The sequence below is a fragment of the Somniosus microcephalus genome, chromosome 22 (genome assembly GCF_052327205.1).
Source record: "Somniosus microcephalus isolate GS21.2 chromosome 22, FLI_Smic_1.0, whole genome shotgun sequence".
Lineage (NCBI taxonomy): Eukaryota > Metazoa > Chordata > Chondrichthyes > Squaliformes > Somniosidae > Somniosus > Somniosus microcephalus.
The window spans coordinates 5721306-5741701 of NC_141008.1; the positions used below are offsets into that span (position 1 = coordinate 5721306).

The 20396-nt window shown below is 50.5% G+C and overlaps 1 protein-coding gene across 1 annotated transcript in view; it reads left to right on the forward strand.

Moving 5' to 3' along the window:
- The window catches only part of LOC147102007 (neutrophil cytosol factor 1-like), a 267921-nt gene that overhangs the window by 164192 nt on the left and 83333 nt on the right, over positions 1 to 20396 (forward strand). The window contains exon 11 of the mRNA XM_085964139.1: positions 14484 to 14668. Within this exon, the coding sequence (XP_085820265.1) occupies positions 14484 to 14668 (185 nt within the window). The remainder of the gene's footprint in view (positions 1 to 14483; positions 14669 to 20396) is intronic.

Sequence of the window (20396 nt, forward strand, 5' to 3'; positions counted from 1 at the left end):
GCGCTGCCATTGCCAGCGCTCGCTCCAGATATTTAGATTAGGCAGATCGTGATGTCAGTGAGTGTGCAACGCTGATTTGATGCACGATCTGCCATTTTGGATGTCGCCGCTCCATTCAATGCCCTCGCCTAATCACGACCAGCTGACCAAGCGTTCAGCAGCATGAGGGACCCCCCGGCACCGATATTTAAAAGGATTATCATCAACAACTTGCAGCTGACTTGCTTTTTCATTGCTACTGGCTCTGTGTAAGTTTGTGCAACTGTTTGGAGCTTTCTACAGTTATTTAAAGTTGGTGAGGTGACAGGGAGCGTTGGTGCAAGTGGAGAACACCTTCTGAATTCAAGGGCTCTGCTCACATCACTTGCTCCCAGTCATGGGGACTCTGCTTGCAGTCCCTTGCACTCGGATATAACAGGGAGATGGAGCAGAGGCAGCAAAGAAGAGGACAAGCTGCTCGCAGAGGGAGGAGGAGGGGCAGGAGGGCTCTCAGCAGGAGGCCTTACCCACCTGGGGTCTTCCGAGAACACTTCTCCTACCTGCATTTAAGCCAGGAGCATTTAAGCTAGGAGGCAGAACTCTGCCACCTCCTGGAACCAGACCTGCAGCCACAGAGCAGGGCAACCACGGCGCTGCCAGTGGCCCTCAAGGTCACAGTGGCCCTCAATATTTTTGCCACTGGATCCTTCCAGTCTGCAGTAGGAGACATAGCTAACATCTCCCAGTTCGCCGTCCATCACTGCATCCAGGTCACTGAGGTGCTCCACTCCAGGAGAAGGGACTTCATTTCCTTCTCCCTAGACAGAGAAGCAGGAGGAGCGTGCATGTGGCTTTGCCAGGGCAGTGGGCTTCCCCATGGTGCAGGGCACCATCGACAGCACACACGTGGCTTTGTGGGCATCGCATAACAATCCTGAGATGTACCACAACCGCAAAGGCTCCACTCACTTAATGTGCAGTTGGTGTGCGACCACGCCCAGCACATCATGATGGTGAATGCCCGGTATCCTGGCAGCAACCGAGATGCCTTAATCCTGTGAAAGTCTCCTGTGCCAGCAATCTTCCAGCCACCATACCAAGCCCGAGGGTGGCTGCTCGGCAACAAGAGCTATCCGCTCTACACCTGGCTAATGATTCCCCTCCGTAACCCCACCACTCATAGCCAGCACTCATATAATGACAGCCATGCTGCCACCAGGAACGTCATTGAGGAGACCATCGGGGTGCTGAAGCAACAGGAGGAAGAAGAGGAAGAGGAAGGCAGGAGGCAGGCAGCACATTCCCGTTCCGGGCGGGCTGTCCGTGAACACCTCATCAGACTCCGATTCCACTGAATGAAACCCCAGATCCCCGTTGTATACCACATCCTGAATTTACCATCCCTCTGTCACTTGTAAACCTGGCGATGATGGCAGCAGTCTGCGCTTCCACTGCAGCACTCAGACATTGGGTCGCTTCCGCCTGTGCTGCAATGGAAGCCGCGAGATCGCCCATCACACCCACCAGCATCTTTGGGTCCACAAGGTCTCTCCTGGAGTTCTCCATCATTTCCATCCTGGAAATCGTGGCTCCAAGCTCTTCGCAAAGCCCCGTGCGATGTTGGGGCTGGACTCCTCCATGCTCCATTGACAAGAGGCTCTCTGGTAGGCCTGTCATTGCACCAAGCCTTTCCGTGTGCATGCCCATCACCCTTCTTCTAAAACCGCCCCATTGAGATCATCATCTGAGTCCTGTGGAGCAGAACTCGTGCGCGAACTCGCCCTCCGAGGAGCTGGCACCTGAGGTACCCTTTCCACCTGGCCAACCTGCAGCCCACTGGTGCCCAGTGCCTCACCCTGTGCAGATACTGCCTCTATACTGCCCGCTAAAGTCCGTGCGGTGCCATTTTCTGAGCTGGTGTCTGCAAGTGCCAGATGCAGTGTCTTCTTCTCCTCTTCCATCAGTGCCTTTCTCATGCTCAGGGACAGGCTGGGCAGGTTGCAATTATTCTGTATCTGAAAGTAGAAAGGCACAAGGGTCGGGTTGTGGTGAGGAGAAGGGGGGAAAGCAAGATATCCATACATACACCATCAGCAGCTTGTAAGTGAAAATAGATTGTGGGTTGAGGGGGAGGTGGGATGTGAGAAGTAGGATTAGGTATGAGCATACCATCATCATCAGCGATGTTTCCACTTCTCCGCTGGCCACGGACTCTGTCACAGCCCCTCCAATTATTTGCAACACTGATTCCTTCAGGTAGGTTAGGTTCTCATCCCTCGCTTAGCTGCCTCCCGTCTGCTGCTGCTCCTGGCGGTTATGAACCACCTTTGCCTGCAAGAGAAAGGGAAGTGTGTCAGTGAGTGTGGTGTGATATATTTTGATGATGTGTCTGCCATGGTTGAATAACTGCAAGGTGTGAGATGTGGGTGTGAGTATTGCAGCAGTAGTAAGTGTGTGAGGGTGAAGTGAAGCTCTGATTGTGAGGTTTCAGACCATAATCTCTGCCCCATCCTTTTATTTCTCCATTTTTTCTCTCTCTCTCACATGGCAGCTGTCTTTCATTCTGTCATCACCATTTACACTTCATCTAGAGCCATCTTTTGTTTCTTAACTTGTCCCATTACCATCTCCTTTTGCCTCGCACCATCATCCCTTTTGTCTCTTAATCTCTCCTGCCTTCCAGCCTATCACAGACCTTCCCTTTTGTTCTTTCCTCCCCTCCCCCCTTTCCCTCCCCCTGCACTTGCTTAAAAACTTGTTCCATCTCCAGCTTTTTCCAGTTCTGACGAAGGGTCATCGACCTGAAACGTTAACTCTGTTTCTCTCTCGACAGATACTGCCTGACCTGCTGAGTATTTCCAGCATTTTCTGTTGTTACCTCTGATTGTGAGTGGTAATAGCTCGAGATTGTTGGTCGGTGAGTGATGGGGGTGTGGTGCATTAAGCAGTGTGTGAGGCTTGTGGTGCAGAGAGTGGGAAATGGCTTTTGCTGAAGCCTTCACACACCTTGACCGGCCGTGTGAGGTCATTAAACTTTTTGCGGCACTGGATCCAGGTCCTGGGGGATCAACACTTGTTGCAGTGACGGATTGTGCAATCTGCTCCCAGACCCTTCTGCTGTTTAACCTTCACGGCCTCTTGCCCCCATGCGGGTATAGGACATCCTGTTGGCATTGGACGCCCAGGATCAAGGCCTCCAGTGTGGAGAAACTTCTCTCGGGTGTCGCACCATGGCTTCGTTACATCTGACAATGAGGCGCTGCTGCAACAAAGTACCTCCCCTTTAAGTAGTGGAGTGAGCCTAATCCAACCTTTATTGGCCAGTAGACTGCACCCAATATTGCCCCTTCACCCTCCACCCGTTGAGCACTAAGCCAATCAGCAGTGCGTTTAGCGCTGAGATCAGTGTGCCAATCATTATAATGAGTAGGCAGCACGAAGTTTGCGTGCTGCCCACACCACTTAGAACGGGCACGGGCAACGTGCCCCTGTCCGTTTTCGGGCCTAATCCAATTTCTAGGCCAGAGTGTATAAAGTGGTGTCCCCCCAGACGGCCCCGAGGGAACTATCAGGATCACTGCAATTTTTGATATATATTTATGTATATATAAATGATCCGAACTTGGATATAGGGGGCATCATTTCAAAGCTGGCAGAGGACACCAAACTCGGAAATGTAGTAAACAGTGAGGAGGATAGTTACAGACTTCAGGAGGACATGGACAGACTGGTGAAATGGGCAGACACATGGTTGATTAAATCGAACACAGAGAAGTGTGAAGTGATGCATTTTGGAAGGAAGATTGATGAGAGGGAATATAAACTAAATGGCACAATGTTAAAGTGGGGACAGAAACAGAGACCTGGGGGTGTCTGTACACACATCTTTGAAGGTGGCAGGACAAGTTGAGAAAACTGTTAAAAAAAAGCAAATGGGATCATTGGCTTTATAAACAGAAGCATAGAGTACAAAAGTAAGGATGTTATGATGAACCTTTATAAAACATTGGTTAGGCACCAGCTGGAGTACTGGGTCCAATTCTGGGCACCACACTGTACTGTAAACATAAACTCAATTCATAACTCTATACTGTAAGCTCCAGGCCGGGTTTGTCCTCGGAGCCACTGCAGCTCTGTTGCTGCATCTTTGCCAGAAGTGCGTCAGAAAACTTAAAGTTCCACGGGCAGAGCAGAAACAGGTAGATCCATGGGCTTGTGGAATAGAGGGCCCGAGGGAACAGGTAGAGTCATGGGCTTGTGGAATAGACGGCCCCGAGGGAACAGGTAGATCCATGGGCTTGTGGAATAGACGGCCCCGAGGGAACAGGTAGATCCATGGGCTTGTGGAATAGACGGCTCTGAGGGAACAGGTAGATCCATGGGCTTGTGGAATAGACGGCTCTGAGGGAACAGGTAGATCCATGGGCTTGTGGAATAGACGGCTCTGAGGGAACAGGTAGAGTCATGGGCTTGTGGAATAGACGGCCCCGAGGGAACAGGTAGATCCATGGGCTTGTGGAATAGACGGCTCTGAGGGAACAGGTAGATCCATGGGCTTGTGGAATAGACGGCTCTGAGGGAACAGGTAGATCCATGGGCTTGTGGAATAGACGGCTCTGAGGGAACAGGTAGAGTCATGGGCTTGTGGAATAGACGGCTCTGAGGGAACAGGTAGATCCATGGGCTTGTGGAATAGACGGCCCGAGGGAACAGGTAGATCCATGGGCTTGTGGAATGGACAGCTCTGAGGGAACAGGTAGATCCATGGGCTTGTGGAATAGACGGCTCTGAGGGAACAGGTAGAGTCATGGGCTTGTGGAATAGACGGCTCTGAGGGAACAGGTAGATCCATGGGCTTGTGGAATAGACGGCCCGAGGGAACAGGTAGATCCATGGGCTTGTGGAATGGACAGCTCTGAGGGAACAGGTAGATCCATGGGCTTGTGGAATAGACGGCCCGAGGGAACAGGTAGCGTTATAAGAACATAAGAAATTGGAGCAGGAGCAGGACATTAGGCCCCTCGAGCCTGCTATGCCATCCAACGAGATCATGGCTGATCATCCAAATTTAGTACCCTGCCCCTGCCCTATCCCCATACCCCTTGATCCCTTTAACCTTAAGAAATATATCTAACTCCTTCTTGAATATATTTAATGAATTGGCCTCAACTGCCTTCTGTGGTAGAGAATTCCACAGGTTCACCACTCTCTGGGTGAAGAAATTCCTCCTCATCTCTGTCCTAAATGGCTTACCCCTTATCCTTAGACTGTGACCCCTGGTTCTGGACTCCCCCGCCATCGGGAACATCCTTCCTGCATCTAACCTGTCTAGTCCTGTTAGAATTTTATAAGTTGCAATGAGATCCCCTCTCATTCTTCTAAACTCCAGCAAGTATAAGCCCAATCGACCCAATCTCTCCTCATATGTCATTCCTGCCATCCCAGGTATCAGTCTGGTGAATCTTCGCTGAACTCCCTCCATGGCAAGAACATCCTTCCTCAGATTAGGCGACCAAAACTGCGCACAATACTCAAGGTGTGGTCTCACCAAGGCCCTGTACAACTGCAGCAAGACATCCTTGCTGTTGGACTCGAATCCTCTCACTACGAAGGCCAACATACCATTTGCCTTCTTAACCGCCTGCTGCACCTGCATGCTTACCTTCTGCGACTGGTGCACAAGGACACCCAGGTCTCGTTGCACTTCCCCTTTTCCCAATCTATTGCCATTCAGATAATAATCTGCCTTCCTGTTGTTGCCACCAAAGTGGATAATCTTGCATTTATCCACATTATACTGTATCTGCCATACATCTGCCCAATCACCCAAACTGTCCAAATCATACTGGAGTTTCTCTGCAGCCTCCTCACAGCACACACGCCCACCCAGCTTTGTGTCGTCTGCAGACTTGGAGATATTACATCTAGTTCTCTCATCTAGATCATTAATATATATTGTGAGCAGCTGGGGTCCTAGCACCGATCCCTGCGGTACCGCACTAGTCACTGCCTGCCACTCGAAAAAAGACCCGTTTATTCCAACTCTTAGCTTCCTGTCTGCCAACCAGTCATGAACTTGTGGATTAGACGGCCCCGAGGGAACAGGTAGTTCCATGGGCTTGTGGATTAGACGGCCCCGAGGGAACAGGTAGTTCCATGGGCTTGTGGATTAGACGGCTCTGAGGGAACAGGTAAAGCCATGGGCTTGTGGAATAGACGGCTCTAAGGGAACAGGTAGATCCATGGGCATGTGGAATAGACGGCTCTGAGGGAACAGGTAGATTCATGGGCTTGTGGAATAGACGGCTCTAAGGGAACAGGTAGATCCATGGGCTTGTGGAATAGACGGCCCCGAGGGAACAGGTAGAGTCATGGGCTTGTGGAATAGACGGCTCTAAGGGAACAGGTAGATCCATGGGCTTGTGGAATAGACGGCCCCGAGGGAACAGGTAAAGCCATGGGCTTGTGGAATAGCAAAATACTGCGGATGTTGGAAATCCGAAATAACAACAGAAAATGCTGGAAAAACTCAGCAGGTCAGGCAACATCCGTGGAGAGAAATTTGAGTTGACGTTTCGGGTCGAACCCTTCTTCAAAACTGGAAAGAAAAGAAGATAGATCGGAGGCAGGGCTGCGCTCGGACAAAAGAATAAAAGAAACAAAAGAAGTAAAAGAGACAATAAAAGTATTAGAAGCTAGACGAGATGGTAATAGGCTGAGATTAGGTGTAAAGTGTACTGGCAGGGCAAGAGATAGCTGCCAGGTGTGAGAGAGAAACAAAAGGAAAGGGCGGGAGGGGAAAAGGAGTGGAAAAATTACAAGAAAAAATGAAATAGGGGCCGAGGTTATGATCTGAAATTGTTGAACTCGATATTGAGTCCGGAAGGCTGCAGAGTGCCTAATCGGAAGATGAGGTGCTGTTCCTCGAGTTTACGTTGAGCTTCTGTGGAACAGTACAAGAGGCCAAGGACGGTGAGGTCCGAGTGGGAATGGAGCGGTGAATTAAAATGACAGGCGACCGGAAGCTCGGGGTCACCCTTACGGACTGAACGGAGGTGTTCCGCAAATCGGTCACCCAATCTGCGTTTGGTCTCCCCCAGGAGACCGCATCGTGAGCAGCGAATACAGTATACTAGATTGCGAGAAGTACAAGTAAATCGCTGTTTCACCTGGAAGGGGTGTTTGGGGCCCTGGACAGTGGGAAGGGGGGAGGTATAGGGGCAGGTGTTACATCTCCTCCGCTTGCACGGGAAGGTGCCAGGCGAAGGGGAAGGGCTGTTTGGGGTGATAGAGGAGTGGACTAGGGTGTCTCGGAGGGAGCGGTCCCTGCGGAATGCTGAAAGGGGAGGGGAGGGGAAGATACGTTTGGTGGTGGGATCACTTTGGAGGTAGCGGAAATGCCGGAGGATGATCCGTTGAATGTGGAGGCTGGTGGGGTGAAAGGTGAGGACAAGGGGAACCCTATCGTGGTTCCGGGAGGGAGGGGCAGGGGTGAGGGCAGAAGTGCGGGAGATAGAACTGACACGGTCGAGGGCAGAGTCGACCACGGTAGAGGGGAATCCTCGGTTGCGGAAAAAGGAAGACATGTCGGAAGCACTGGTGTGGAAGGTGGCATCGTCGGAGCAGATACGGCGGAGACGGAGAAACTGGGAGAATGGAATAGAGTCCTTATAGGAGGTGGGGTGGGAGGAAGTGTAGTCCAGGTAGCTGTGGGAGTCAGTGGGCTTGTAGTGAATATTGGTCGATAACCTATCCCCAGAGATGGAGACGGAGAAGTCGAGGAAGGGAAGGGAAGAGTCAGAGATGGACCATGTGAAGGTGAGGGAAGGGTGGAAATTGGAGGCAAAGTGAATGAAATTGTCTAGTTCGGGACGAGAGCAGGAAACGGCACCGATACAGTCATCAATGTATCGGAAAAAGAGGTGAGGGAAGGGACCCGAGTAGGACTGGAACAAAGATTGTTCCACATAGCCCACGAAAAGGCAGGCATAGCTAGGACCCATGCGGGTACCCATGGCAACACCTTTGATTTGGAGGAAATGAGTGGAGTTAAAGGAGAAGTTGTTCAATGTGAGAACAAGTTCAGCCAGGTGGAGGAGGGTAGTGGTGGATGGGGACTGGTCGGGCCTCTGTTCAAGGAAGAAGCAGAGCGCCCTCAGGCCATCCGGGTGGGGGATGGAGGTGTAGAGGGATTGTACGTCCATGGTGAAAAGGAAGCGGTTGGGGCCAGGAAACTGGAAACTGTTAAAGTGGCGGAGGGCGTCAGAAGAGTCGCGGATGTAGGTGGGAAGAGACTGGACAAGGGGAGAAAAGATAGAGTCAAGATAGGAAGAGATAAGTTCCGTGGGGCAAGAACAGGCTGAAACGATGGGTCTACCAGGGCAGTCCTGTTTGTGGATCTTGGGAAGGAGGTAGAAGCGGGCTGTGCGGGGTTGGGGAATTATGAGGTTGGTGGCAGCGGGGGGAAGATCTCCAGAGGAGATGAGGTCAGTGACAGTCTTGGAAACGGTGGTTTGATGTTCGGTAGTGGGGTCATGGTCCAGGTGGAGGTAGGAGGAGGTGTCGGAGAGTTGGCGTTCAGCTTCCGCTAGGTAGAGGTCAGTGCGCCAAACAACAACAGCACCACCCTTGTCAGCGGGTTTAATGACAATGTCAGGGTTGGATCTAAGAGAATGGAGTGCTGCAAGTTCAGAGGGAGGTAGGTTGGAGTGAGTGAGGGGAGCAGAGAAAGATCCATGGGCTTGTGGAATAGACGGCCCCGAGGGAATAGGTAGATCCATGGGCTTGTGTAATAGAGGGCTCTGAGGGAACAGGTAGATCCATGGGCTTATGGAATAGACGGCTGTGAGGGAACAGGTAGATCCATGGGCTTGTGTAATAGACAGCCCCGAGGGAACAGGTAGATTCATGGGCTTGTGTAATAGATGGCTCTGAGGGAACAGGTAGTTCCATGGGCTTGTGTAATAGAGGGCCCCGAGGGAACAGGTAGAGTCATGGGCTTGTGGAATAGATGGCTCTGAGGGAACAGGTAGATCCATGGGCTTGTGGAATAGACGGCTCTGAGGGAACAGGTAGAGTCATGGGCTTGTGGAATAGAGGGCCCCGAGGGAACAGGTAGATCCATAGGCTTGTGGAATAGATGGCTCTGAGGGAACAGGTAGAGTCATGGGCTTGTGGAATAGATGGCTCTGAGGGAACAGGTAGATCCATAGGCTTGTGGAATAGACGGCCCCGAGGGAACAGGTAGAGCCATGGGCTTGTGGAATAGACGGCTCTGAGGGAACAGGTAAAGCCATGGGCTTGTGGAATAGACGGCTCTGAGGGAACAGGTAGAGTCATGGGCTTGTGGAATAGATGGCTCTGAGGGAAAAGGTAGAGTCATGGGCTTGTGGAATAGACGGCTCTGAGGGAACAGGTAGAGTCATGGGCTTGTGGAATAGACGGCCCGAGGGAACAGGTAGATCCATGGGCTTGTGGAATAGACGGCCCCGAGGGAACAGGTAGATCCATGGGCTTGTGGAATAGACGGCCCCGAGGGAACAGGTAGAGTCATGGGCTTGTGGAATAGACGGCTCTGAGGGAACAGGTAGATCCATGGGCTTGTGGAATAGACGGCCCCGAGGGAACAGGTAGAGTCATGGGCTTGTGGAATAGACGGCTCTGAGGGAACAGGTAGATCCATGGGCTTGTGGAATAGACGGCCCCGAGGGAACAGGTAAAGCCATGGGCTTGTGGAATAGACGGCTCTGAGGGAACAGGTAGATCCATGGGCTTGTGGAATAGACGGCCCCGAGGGAACAGGTAGAGTCATGGGCTTGTGGAATAGACGGCTCTGAGGGAACAGGTAGAGTCATGGGCTTGTGGAATAGACGGCCCGAGGGAACAGGTAGATCCATGGGCTTGTGGAATGGACAGCTCTGAGGGAACAGGTAGATCCATGGGCTTGTGGAATAGATGGCCCGAGGGAACAAGTAGCGTTATAAGAACATAAGAAATTGGAGCAGGAGCAGGACATTAGGCCCCTCGAGCCTGCTATGCCATCCAACGAGATCATGGCTGATCATCCCAATTTAGTACCCTGCCCCTGCCCTATCCCCATATCCCTTGATCCCTTTAGCCTTAAGAAATATATCTAACTCCTTCTTGAATATATTTAATGAATTAGCCTCAACTGCCTTCTGTGGTAGAGAATTCCACAGGTTCACCACTCTCTGGGTGAAGAAATTCCTCCTCATCTCTGTCCTAAATGGCTTACCCCTTATCCTTAGTCTGTGACCCCTGGTTCTGGACTCCCCCGACCATCAGGAACATCCTTCCTGCATCTAGTCTGTCTAGTCCTGTTAGAATTTTATAAGTTGCAATGAGATCCCCTCTCATTCTTCGAAACTCCAGCAAGTATAAGCCCAATTGACCCAATCTCTCCTCATACGTCATTCCTGCCATCCCAGGTATCAGTCTGGTGAATCTTCGCTGCACTCCCTCCATGGCAAGAACATCCTTCCTCAGATTAGGCGACCAAAACTGCACACAATACTCAAGGTGTGGTCTCACCAAGGCCCTGTACAACTGCAGCAAGACATCCTTGCTGTTGTACTCGAATCCTCTCACTACGAAGGCCAACATACCATTTGCCTTCTTAGCCGCCTGCTGCACCTGCATGCTTACCTTCTGCGACTGGTGCACAAGGACACCCAGGTCTCGTTGCACTTCCCCTTTTCTCAATCTATTGCCATTCAGACAATAATCTGCCTTCCTGTTGTTGCCACCAAAGTGGATAATCTTGCATTTATCCACATTATTTTGCATCTGCCATGCATCTGCCCAATCACCCAACCTGTCCAAATCATACTGGAATTTCTCTGTAGCCTCCTCACAGCACACACACCCACCCAGCTTTGTGTCATCTGCAAACTTGGAGAATTTACATTTGTTCTCTCGTCTAGATCATTAATATATATTGTGAACAGCTGGGGTCCTAGCACCGATCCCTGCGGTACCGCACTAGTCACTGCCTGCCACTCGGAAAAAGACCCGTTTATTCCAACTCTTAGCTTCCTGTCTGCCAACCATCATGAACTTGTGGAATAGACGGCTCAGAGGGAACAGGTAGATCCATGGGCTTGTGGATTAGACGGCTCTGAGGGAACAGGTAGAGTCATGGGTTTGTGGAATAGACGGCCCTGAGGGAAGAATTAGATTCATGGGCTTGTGGAATAGACAGCTCCAAGGGAACAGGTAGATTCATGGGCTTGTGGAATAGATGGCCCGAGGGAACAGGTAGATTCATGGGCTTGTGGAATAGACGGCCCTGAGGGAACAGGTAGAGTCATGGGCTTGTGGAATAGACGGCCCTGAGGGAACAGGTAGATTCATGGGCTTGTGGAATAGATGGCCCTGAGGGAACAGGTAGATTCATGGGCTTGTGGAATAGACGGCCAGTTTGTGTGGTAATACGGACTGTTTTGAAGCATTCAATGCATTATACAACAATGAGTACAGGGAATAGGTTTGGGTCGGAAAAAGAAAAATTGCTCCGATCAAGTCCTGAGACAGAACCTAATCTACAGAGCAAAATAATTGGGCCATCCCGTCTTCTTCCTACATGTGTTTGTATTTAAAATTACTTTGATTTAGATGTAATTTAAAATGACACGGTGTCACCCTGTGGCGCAGTGGGCAGCACTCTCACCTCGGAGTCAGAAGGTCGTGGGTTCAAGTCCCACTCCAGAGACTTGAGCACATAATCCAGGCTGACACTCCAGTGCAGTGCAGAGGGAGTGCTGCACTGCCAGAGGTGCCGTCTTTCATATGAGACGTTAAACCGAGGCCCCATCTTCCCTCTCAGGTGGACATATAAGAACTCATGGCACTATTACAAAGAAGAGCAGCGGAGTTCTCCCTGGTGTCCTGACCAATAGTTGTTCCTCAACCAATGTCTAAAAACAGATTATCTTGTCATTATCACATTGCTGTTCATGGGGTCTTGCTGTGCGCATTCCCTACATTACAACAATGACCATTGCGGGAACGGTAGCATCATGGTTATGTTACTGGACTAATGATCCAGAGACCGGACTTCAAATCCCATCACGGCAGCTGGGGAGTTTAAATTCAGTTAATTAAATAAATCTGGAATAAAAAGCTAGTATCAGTAATGGTGACCATGAAACTGCCGGATTGTCATTAAAAACCCACCTGGTTCATTAATGTCCTTTAGGGAAGGAAATCTGCTGTCCTTACCCAGTCTGGCCTATAGGTGACTCCAGACCCACAGCAATGTGGTTGACTCTTAACTGCCCTCTGAAATGGCCCAGCAAGTCACTCAGTTGGAACAAACCGCTACGAATAACAATCATAAGAATAAAACCAGTTGGATCAACCTCGGCACTGGCTACGGGCACAACAATGGCACACCCAACCCAGTCGACCCTGCAAAGTCCTCCTCACCAACATCTGGGGACTTGTGCCAAAATTGGGAGAGCTGTCCCACAGACTAGTCAAACAACAGCCTGACATCGTCATACTCACAGAATCATACCTTTCAGCCAATGTCCCGAACTCCTCCACCACCATCCCTGGGTATGTCCTGTCCCTCCGGCAGAACACACCCACCAGGGCTGGCGGCACAGTGGTATAGAGTCGTGAAGGAGTGGCCCTGGGAGTCCTCAACATTGACTCCGGACCCCATTAAGTCTCATGGCTTCAGGTCAAGCATGGGCAAGGAAACCTCCTGCTGATTACCACCTACCGCCCTCCCTCACCTGATGAATTAGTACTCCTCCAAGTTGAACACCACTTGGAAGAAGCACTGAGGGTAGCAAGGGCACAGAATGTACTCTGGACGGGGGACTTCAATGTTCATCACCAATAGTGGCTCGGTAGCACCACTACTGACCGAGCTGGCCTAGTCCTGAAGGAGATAGCAGCCAGTCTGGGCCTGCGACAGGTGGTGAGAGAACCAACACCAAACCTACTTGTCCTTGTCCTCACCAATCTACCTGTCGCAGAAGCATCTGTCCATGACAGCATTGGTAGCAGTGACCACTGCACAGTCACTGTGGAGACGAAGTCCCATCTTCACACTGAGGAGTCCCTCCATCATGTTGTGTGGCACTACCACCCTGCTAAATGGGATAGATTCAGAACAGATCTAGCAGCTCAAAACTGGGCATCCATGAGGCGCTGTGGGTCATCAGCAGCAGCAGAATTGCATTCCACCACAATCTGTAACCTCATAGCCCGGCATATCCCTCACTCTACCATTACCATCAAGCCAGGGGACCAACCCTGGTTCAATGAGGAGTGTAGAAGGTCATGCCAGGAGCAGCACCAGGCGTACCTAAAAATGAGGTGCCAACCTGGGGAAGCTGCGACACAGCACCAGATGCATGCTAAACAGCGGAAGCAGCATGCTATAGACAGAGCTAAGCGATCCCACAATCAACGGATCAGATCAAAGCTCTGCAGTCCTGCCACATCCTGTCGTGAATTGTGGTGAATTTTTTTCTCTGAAAAAGAAGTTGACAGAAAGGCCTATCTACTGAAAGTCACCACTCGTAGCTTCCTACTTTAATGAGGGGAGAGGTAGTGAAAGTGAGTTGAAACATAGCACTGCCAATATTTATAGAAAAAGGAGGTCCTTCGGCCCATCGTGCCTCTGCTGGCTCTTTGGAAGATCAGTGTTTAGTCCCACACCCTCGCTTTTTGTCCATAACCCTGTGAGTTCCTCATCCTCCAGTACCGTCCAACTCCCTTTAAAATTATTGATGGAATCGGCTTCCACCACATTTTCAGGTCGAGCGTTCCAGATCACGACAAATCATTGAGTGAAAAAAATTCTCCTCCTCTCCCCTCTGGACCTTTTTCCAATGATGTTGAACTATGACCTCTCTGTTCTGACCCACTCGCCAGAGGGAATAGTTTTTCTCTCTCTACTCTATCAAAACCTCTCATCATCTTGTAAACCTCGATTAGGTCACCTCTTCACCTTCTCTGTTCCCAGGAGAACAGTCCGAACTTTTCCAAACTCTCCTCATAACTGAAGTCCCTCATGCCTGGTAACATCCTGGTAAACCTCTTCTGCACCCTTTCTAAGGCCTTTACTAACAACATTGTGGGTGTACCTACACCATATGGCCTGCAGCGGTTCAAGAAGGCGGCTCACCACCATCTTCTCAAGGGCAATTAGGGATGGGCACTAAATGCAGGCCTAGCCAGCGACGCCCACATCCCATCAATGAATTAAAAAAAACATCTTTCCTGAAGTGTGGGGCCCAGGATTGTCCACAACACTCCACAACACTCCAGCTGAGGCCTAACCAGTGATTTGTAAAGTTCCAGCACGATCCCTTTGTGGGGCATTTGTGCAGAGATGAAGGTAAGTAATGTAGGGCAAAAATAACTAGCACTCTTGTTGCCTTCCAGCATGATGCTGCAGTGCAGAAAAGGCAGAAAACAAAGAAATATAGTAACGTACACTTGGTAATGCCATGGCATATTTTCAGATCGACCATACGTAATGCACAGAGCATCCACAAGACAGGACGGTTGCAGATCAGCCAGGAAGCGTACAGGCGGAATAGTAAACGGTATCTCAAGCAGCAGAAGAACAAAAGTAACCCGGCCACCAATAACAATGTGTGGAAACAGAAGCAAGATCCGAGGACCATGGAGAAACCGCTGGCCACAGGTAAAAACCAACTCCAGCCAACGCCACTGGGAAGAACGTGGTTACGTTTAATTATTAATTACTTGCTCATAACCTAATCCTTGCCCGTACCCCAATCCTTGCACTTTACCCCAATCCTTGCACTTTACCCCAATCCTTGCACTTTACCCCAAACCTTGCACCTTACCCCAAACCTTGCACCTTAACCCAAACCTTGCACTTTACCCCAATCCTTGGACTTTACCCTAATCCTTGCCCATACCCAAATCCTTGCACTTCACCCCAATCCTTGCACTTTACCCCAATCCTTGCACTTTACCCCAATCCTTGCACTTTACCCCAATCCTTGCACTTTACCCCAAACCTTGCACCTTACCCCAAACCTTGCACCTTACCCCAAACCTTGCACTTTACCCCAATCCTTGCACTTTACCCCAATCCTTGCACTTTACCCCAAACCTTGCACCTTACCCCAAACCTTGCACCTTACCCCAAACCTTGCACTTTACCCCAATCCTTGCAATTTACCCCAATCCTTGCACTTTACCCCAATCCTTGCACTTTACCCCAATCCTTACACCAACCACAATCCTTGCACCAACCACAATCCTTGCACCAACCCCAATCCTTGCACCTTACCCCAATCCTTGCACCTTAGCCCAATCCTTGCACTTTACCCCAATCCTTACACCAACCACAATCCTTGCACCAACCACAATCCTTGCACCAACCCCAATCCTTGCACCTTACCCCAATCCTTGCACCTTAGCCCAATCCTTGCACTTTACCCCAATCCTTGCACTTTACCCCAATCCTTGCCCTTTACCCCAATCCTTACACCAACCCCAATCCGTGCACCTTACCCCAACCCGTGCACCTTACCCCAATCCTTGCACCTTACCCCAATCCTTGCACCTTACCCCAAACCTTGCACCAACCCCAATCCTTGCACCAACCCCAATCCTTGCACCAACCCCAATCCTTGCACCTTACCCCAAACCTTGCACCAATCCCAATCCTTGCACCAACTCCAATCCTTGCACCTTACCCCAATCCTTGCACTTTACCCCAAACCTTGCACCTTACCCCAAACCTTGCACCAACCCCAATCCTTGCACCTTACCCCAATCCTTGCATCTTACCCCAAACCTTGCACCTTACCCGAAAACTTGCACTTTACCCCAATCCTTGAACCTTACCCCAATCCTTGCACCTTACCCCAAACCTTGCAACAACCCCAATCCTTGCACCAACTCCAATCCTTGCACCTTACCCCAATCCTTGCACCTTACCCCAAACCTTACCCCAATCCCTGCACCTTACCCCAATCCTTGCACCTTACCCCAATCCTTGCACTTAACCCCAGTTCTTGCACGAACCCCAAACCTTGCACCTTACCCCAAACCTTGCACCAACCCCAATCCTTGCACCTTACCCCAATCCTTGCATCTTACCCCAAACCTTGCACCTTACCCGAAACCTTGCACTTTACCCCAATCCTTGAACCTTACCCCAATCCTTGCACCTTACCCCAAACCTTGCAACAATCCCAATCCTTGCACCAACTCCAATCCTTGCACCTTACCCCAATCCTTGCACCTTACCCCAAACCTTACCCCAATCCCTGCACCTCACCCCAATCCTTGCACCTTACCCCAATCCTTGCACTTAACCCCAGTTCTTGCACGAACCCCAATCCTTGCACCAACCCCAATCCTTGCACCAACCCCAATCCTTGCACCTTACCCCAAACCTTGCACCAATCCCAATCCTTGCACCAACTCCAATCCTTGCACCTTACCCCAATCCTTGCACTTTACCCCAAACCTTGCACCTTACCCCAAACCTTGCACCAACCCCAATCCTTGCACCTTACCCCAATCCTTGCATCTTACCCCAAACCTTGCACCTTACCCGAAAACTTGCACTTTACCCCAATCCTTGAACCTTACCCCAATCCTTGCACCTTACCCCAAACCTTGCAACAACCCCAATCCTTGCACCAACTCCAATCCTTGCACCTTACCCCAATCCTTGCACCTTACCCCAAACCTTACCCCAATCCCTGCACATTACCCCAATCCTTGCACCTTACCCCAATCCTTGCACTTAACCCCAGTTCTTGCACGAACCCCAAACCTTGCACCTTACCCCAAACCTTGCACCAACCCCAATCCTTGCACCTTACCCCAATCCTTGCATCTTACCCCAAACCTTGCACCTTACCCGAAACCTTGCACTTTACCCCAATCCTTGAACCTTACCCCAATCCTTGCACCTTACCCCAAACCTTGCAACAATCCCAATCCTTGCACCAACTCCAATCCTTGCACCTTACCCCAATCCTTGCACCTTACCCCAAACCTTACCCCAATCCCTGCACCTTACCCCAATCCTTGCACCTTACCTCAATCCTTGCACTTAACCCCAATTCTTGCACTAACCCCAAACCTTGCACCTTACCCCAATCCTTGCACCAACCCCAATCCTTGCACTTTACCCCAATTCTTGCACCAACCCCAAACCTTGCACCTTACCCCAATCCTTGCACCAACCCCAATCCTTGCACCAACCCCAATCCTTGCACCTTACCCCAAACCTTACCCCAATTCTTGCACTCGCCCCAATCCTTGCACTTTACTCCGATTCTTGCACCTTACCCAATCTTTCCACTTTACCCCAATAATTCCACGTTACCGAAATCCTTGCACTCATCCCAATCCTTGCACCTTACCCCAATCTTTGCTCCTTACCCCAATCCTTGCTCCTTACCCCAATCCTTGCTCCTTACCCCAAACCTTGCTCCTTACCCGAATCCTTGCTCCTTACCCCAATCCTTACTCCTTACCCCAATCGTTGCTCCTTACCCCAATCCTTGCTCCTTACCCCAATCCTTGCTCCTTACCCGAATCCTTGCTCCTTACTCCAATCCTTGCTCCTTACCCAAGTCCTTGCACCTTACCCCAGTCCTTGCACCTTACCCCAGTCCTTGCTCCTTATCCCAATCCTTGCTCCTTACCCCAATCCTTGCTCCTTACCCCAGTCCTTGCTCCTCACCCCAATCCTTGCTCCTTACCCCAATCCTTGCTCCTTACCCCAATCCTTGCTCCTTTTTCCAATCCTTGCTACTTACCCCAAACGTTGCTCCTTACCCCAATCCTTGCTCCTTACCCCAATCCTTGCTTCTTACCCCAATCCTTGCTCCTTACCCCAATCCTTGCTCCTTTTTCCAATCCTTGCTACTTACCCCAAACGTTGCTCCTTACCCCAATCCTTGCTCCTTACCCCAATCCTTGCTCCTTACCCCAATCCTTGCTCCTTACCCCAATCCTAGCTCATTACCCCAATCCTTGCTCCTTACCCCAATCCTTGCTCCTTACCCCAATCCTTGCTCCTTACCCCAATCCAAGCTCATTACCCCAATCCTTGCTCCTTACCCCAATCCTTGCTCCTTATTCCAATCCTTGCTCCTTACCCCAATCCTTGCTCCTTACCCCAATCCTTGCTCATTACCCCAATCCTTGCTCATTACCCCAATCCTTGCTCCTTACCCCAATACTTGCCCTTTATCCCAATCCTTGCTCTTTAACCCAATCCTTGCACTTACCCCAATCCTTGCTCCTTTCCCCAGTCCTTGCTCCTTACCCCAATCCTTGCTCCTTACCCCAATACTTGCCCTTTATCCCAATCCTTGCTCTTTAACCCAATCCTTGCACTTACCCCAATCCTTGCTCCTTTCCCCAATCCTTGCTCCTTTCCCCAATCCTTGCACCTTACCCCAATCCTTCCACTTACCCCAATCCTTGCCCCTTCCCCAATCATTGCCACTCACCCCAATCCTTGCACTTACCCAAATTCTTGCACTTACCCCAATCCTTGCCCCTTCCCCAATCCTTGCACCTACACCAATCCTTGCCCTTTATCCCAATCCTTGTTCCTTACCCCAAATCTTACACTTACCCCTACCCTTGCACCAACCCCAATCCTTGAAACTTACCCCAATTGTTGCACCTGCCCCAGCCCTTGAAACTTACCCCAATCCTTGCTCCTTTTCCCAATCCTTGCACTTACCCCAATCCTTGCACTTACCCCAATCCTTGCACTTACCCCAATCCTTGCACTTACCCCAATCCTTGCTCCTTACCCCAATCCTCACTCCTTACCCCAATCCTTGCTCTTTACCCCAATCCTTGCTCCTTACCACAATCCTTGCACCTTACTCCAATCCTTGCACCTTACCCCAATCCTTGCATTTACCCCAATCCTTGCCCCTTACCCCAGTCCTTGCCCCTTCCCCAATCATTGCCACTCACCCCAATCCTTGCACTTACGCCAATCCTTGCCCCTTCCCCAATCATTGCATCTACACCAATCCTTGCACCTCACCCCAATCCTTGCACCTTACCGCAATCCTTGCAACTTACCCCAATTCTTGCAGTTACCCCAATCCTTGCACCTTACCCCAATCCTTGCTCTTTACCCCAATCCTTGCCCCTTACCCCAATCCTTGCAACTTACCCCAATCCTTGCTCTTTACCCCAATCCTTGTACCTTACCTCAATCCTTGCTCTTTACCCCAATTCTTACACCTTACCCCAATCCTTGCTCTTACCCCAATCCTTGCACTTACCCCAATCCTTGCAGTTACCCCAATCCTTGCTCCTCACCCCAATCCTTGCTCCTCACCCCAATCCTTGCTCCTTACCCCAATCCTTGCACCTTACCCCAAACCTTGCACCTTACCCCAATCCTTGCACCAACCCCAATCCTTGCACCAACCCCAATCCTTGCACCTTACCCCAAACCTTACCCCAATTCTTGCACTCGCCCCAATCCTTGCACTTTACTCCGATTCTTGCACCTTACCCAATCTTTCCACTTTACCCCAATAATTCCACTTTACCGAAATCCTTGCACTCATCCCAATTCTTGCACCTTATGCCAATCCTTGTACCTCACCCCAATCCTTGCTCCTTATTCCAATCCTTGCTCCTTATTCCAATCCTTGCACCTTACCCCAATCCTTGCTCCTTACCCCAATCCTTGCTCCTTACCCCAAACCTTGCTCCTTACCCGAATCCTTGCTCCTTACCCCAATCCTTACTCCTTACCACAATCGTTGCTCCTTACCCCAATCCTTGCTCCTTACCCCAATCCTTGCTCCTTACCCCAATCCTTGCTCCTTACCCGAATCCTTGCTCCTTACTCCAATCATTGCTCCTTACCCAAGTCCTTGCACCTTACCCCAGTCCTTGCTCCTTATCCCAATCCTTGCTCCTTACCCCAATCCTTGCTCCTTACCCCAGTCCTTGCTCCTTATTCCAATCCTTGCTCCTTACCCCAATCCTTGCTCCTTATTCCAATCCTTGCTCCTTACCCCAAACGTTGCTCCTTACCCCAATCCTTGCTCCTTATTCCAATCCTTGCTCCTTACCCCAATCCTTGCTCCTTACCCCAATCCTTGCTCCTTACCCCAATCCTTGCTCCTTACCCCAATCCTTGCTCCTTACCCCAATCCTTGCTCCTTACCCCAATCCAAGCTCATTACCCCAATCCTTGCTCCTTACCCCAATACTTGCTCCTTTCCCCAATCCTTGCACCTTACCCCAATACTTCCACTTACCCCAATCCTTGCACTTACCCAAATTCTTGCACTTACCCCAATCCTTGCCCCTTCCCCAATCCTTGCACCTACACCAATCCTTGCCCTTTATCCCAATCCTTGTTCCTTACCCCAAATCTTACACTT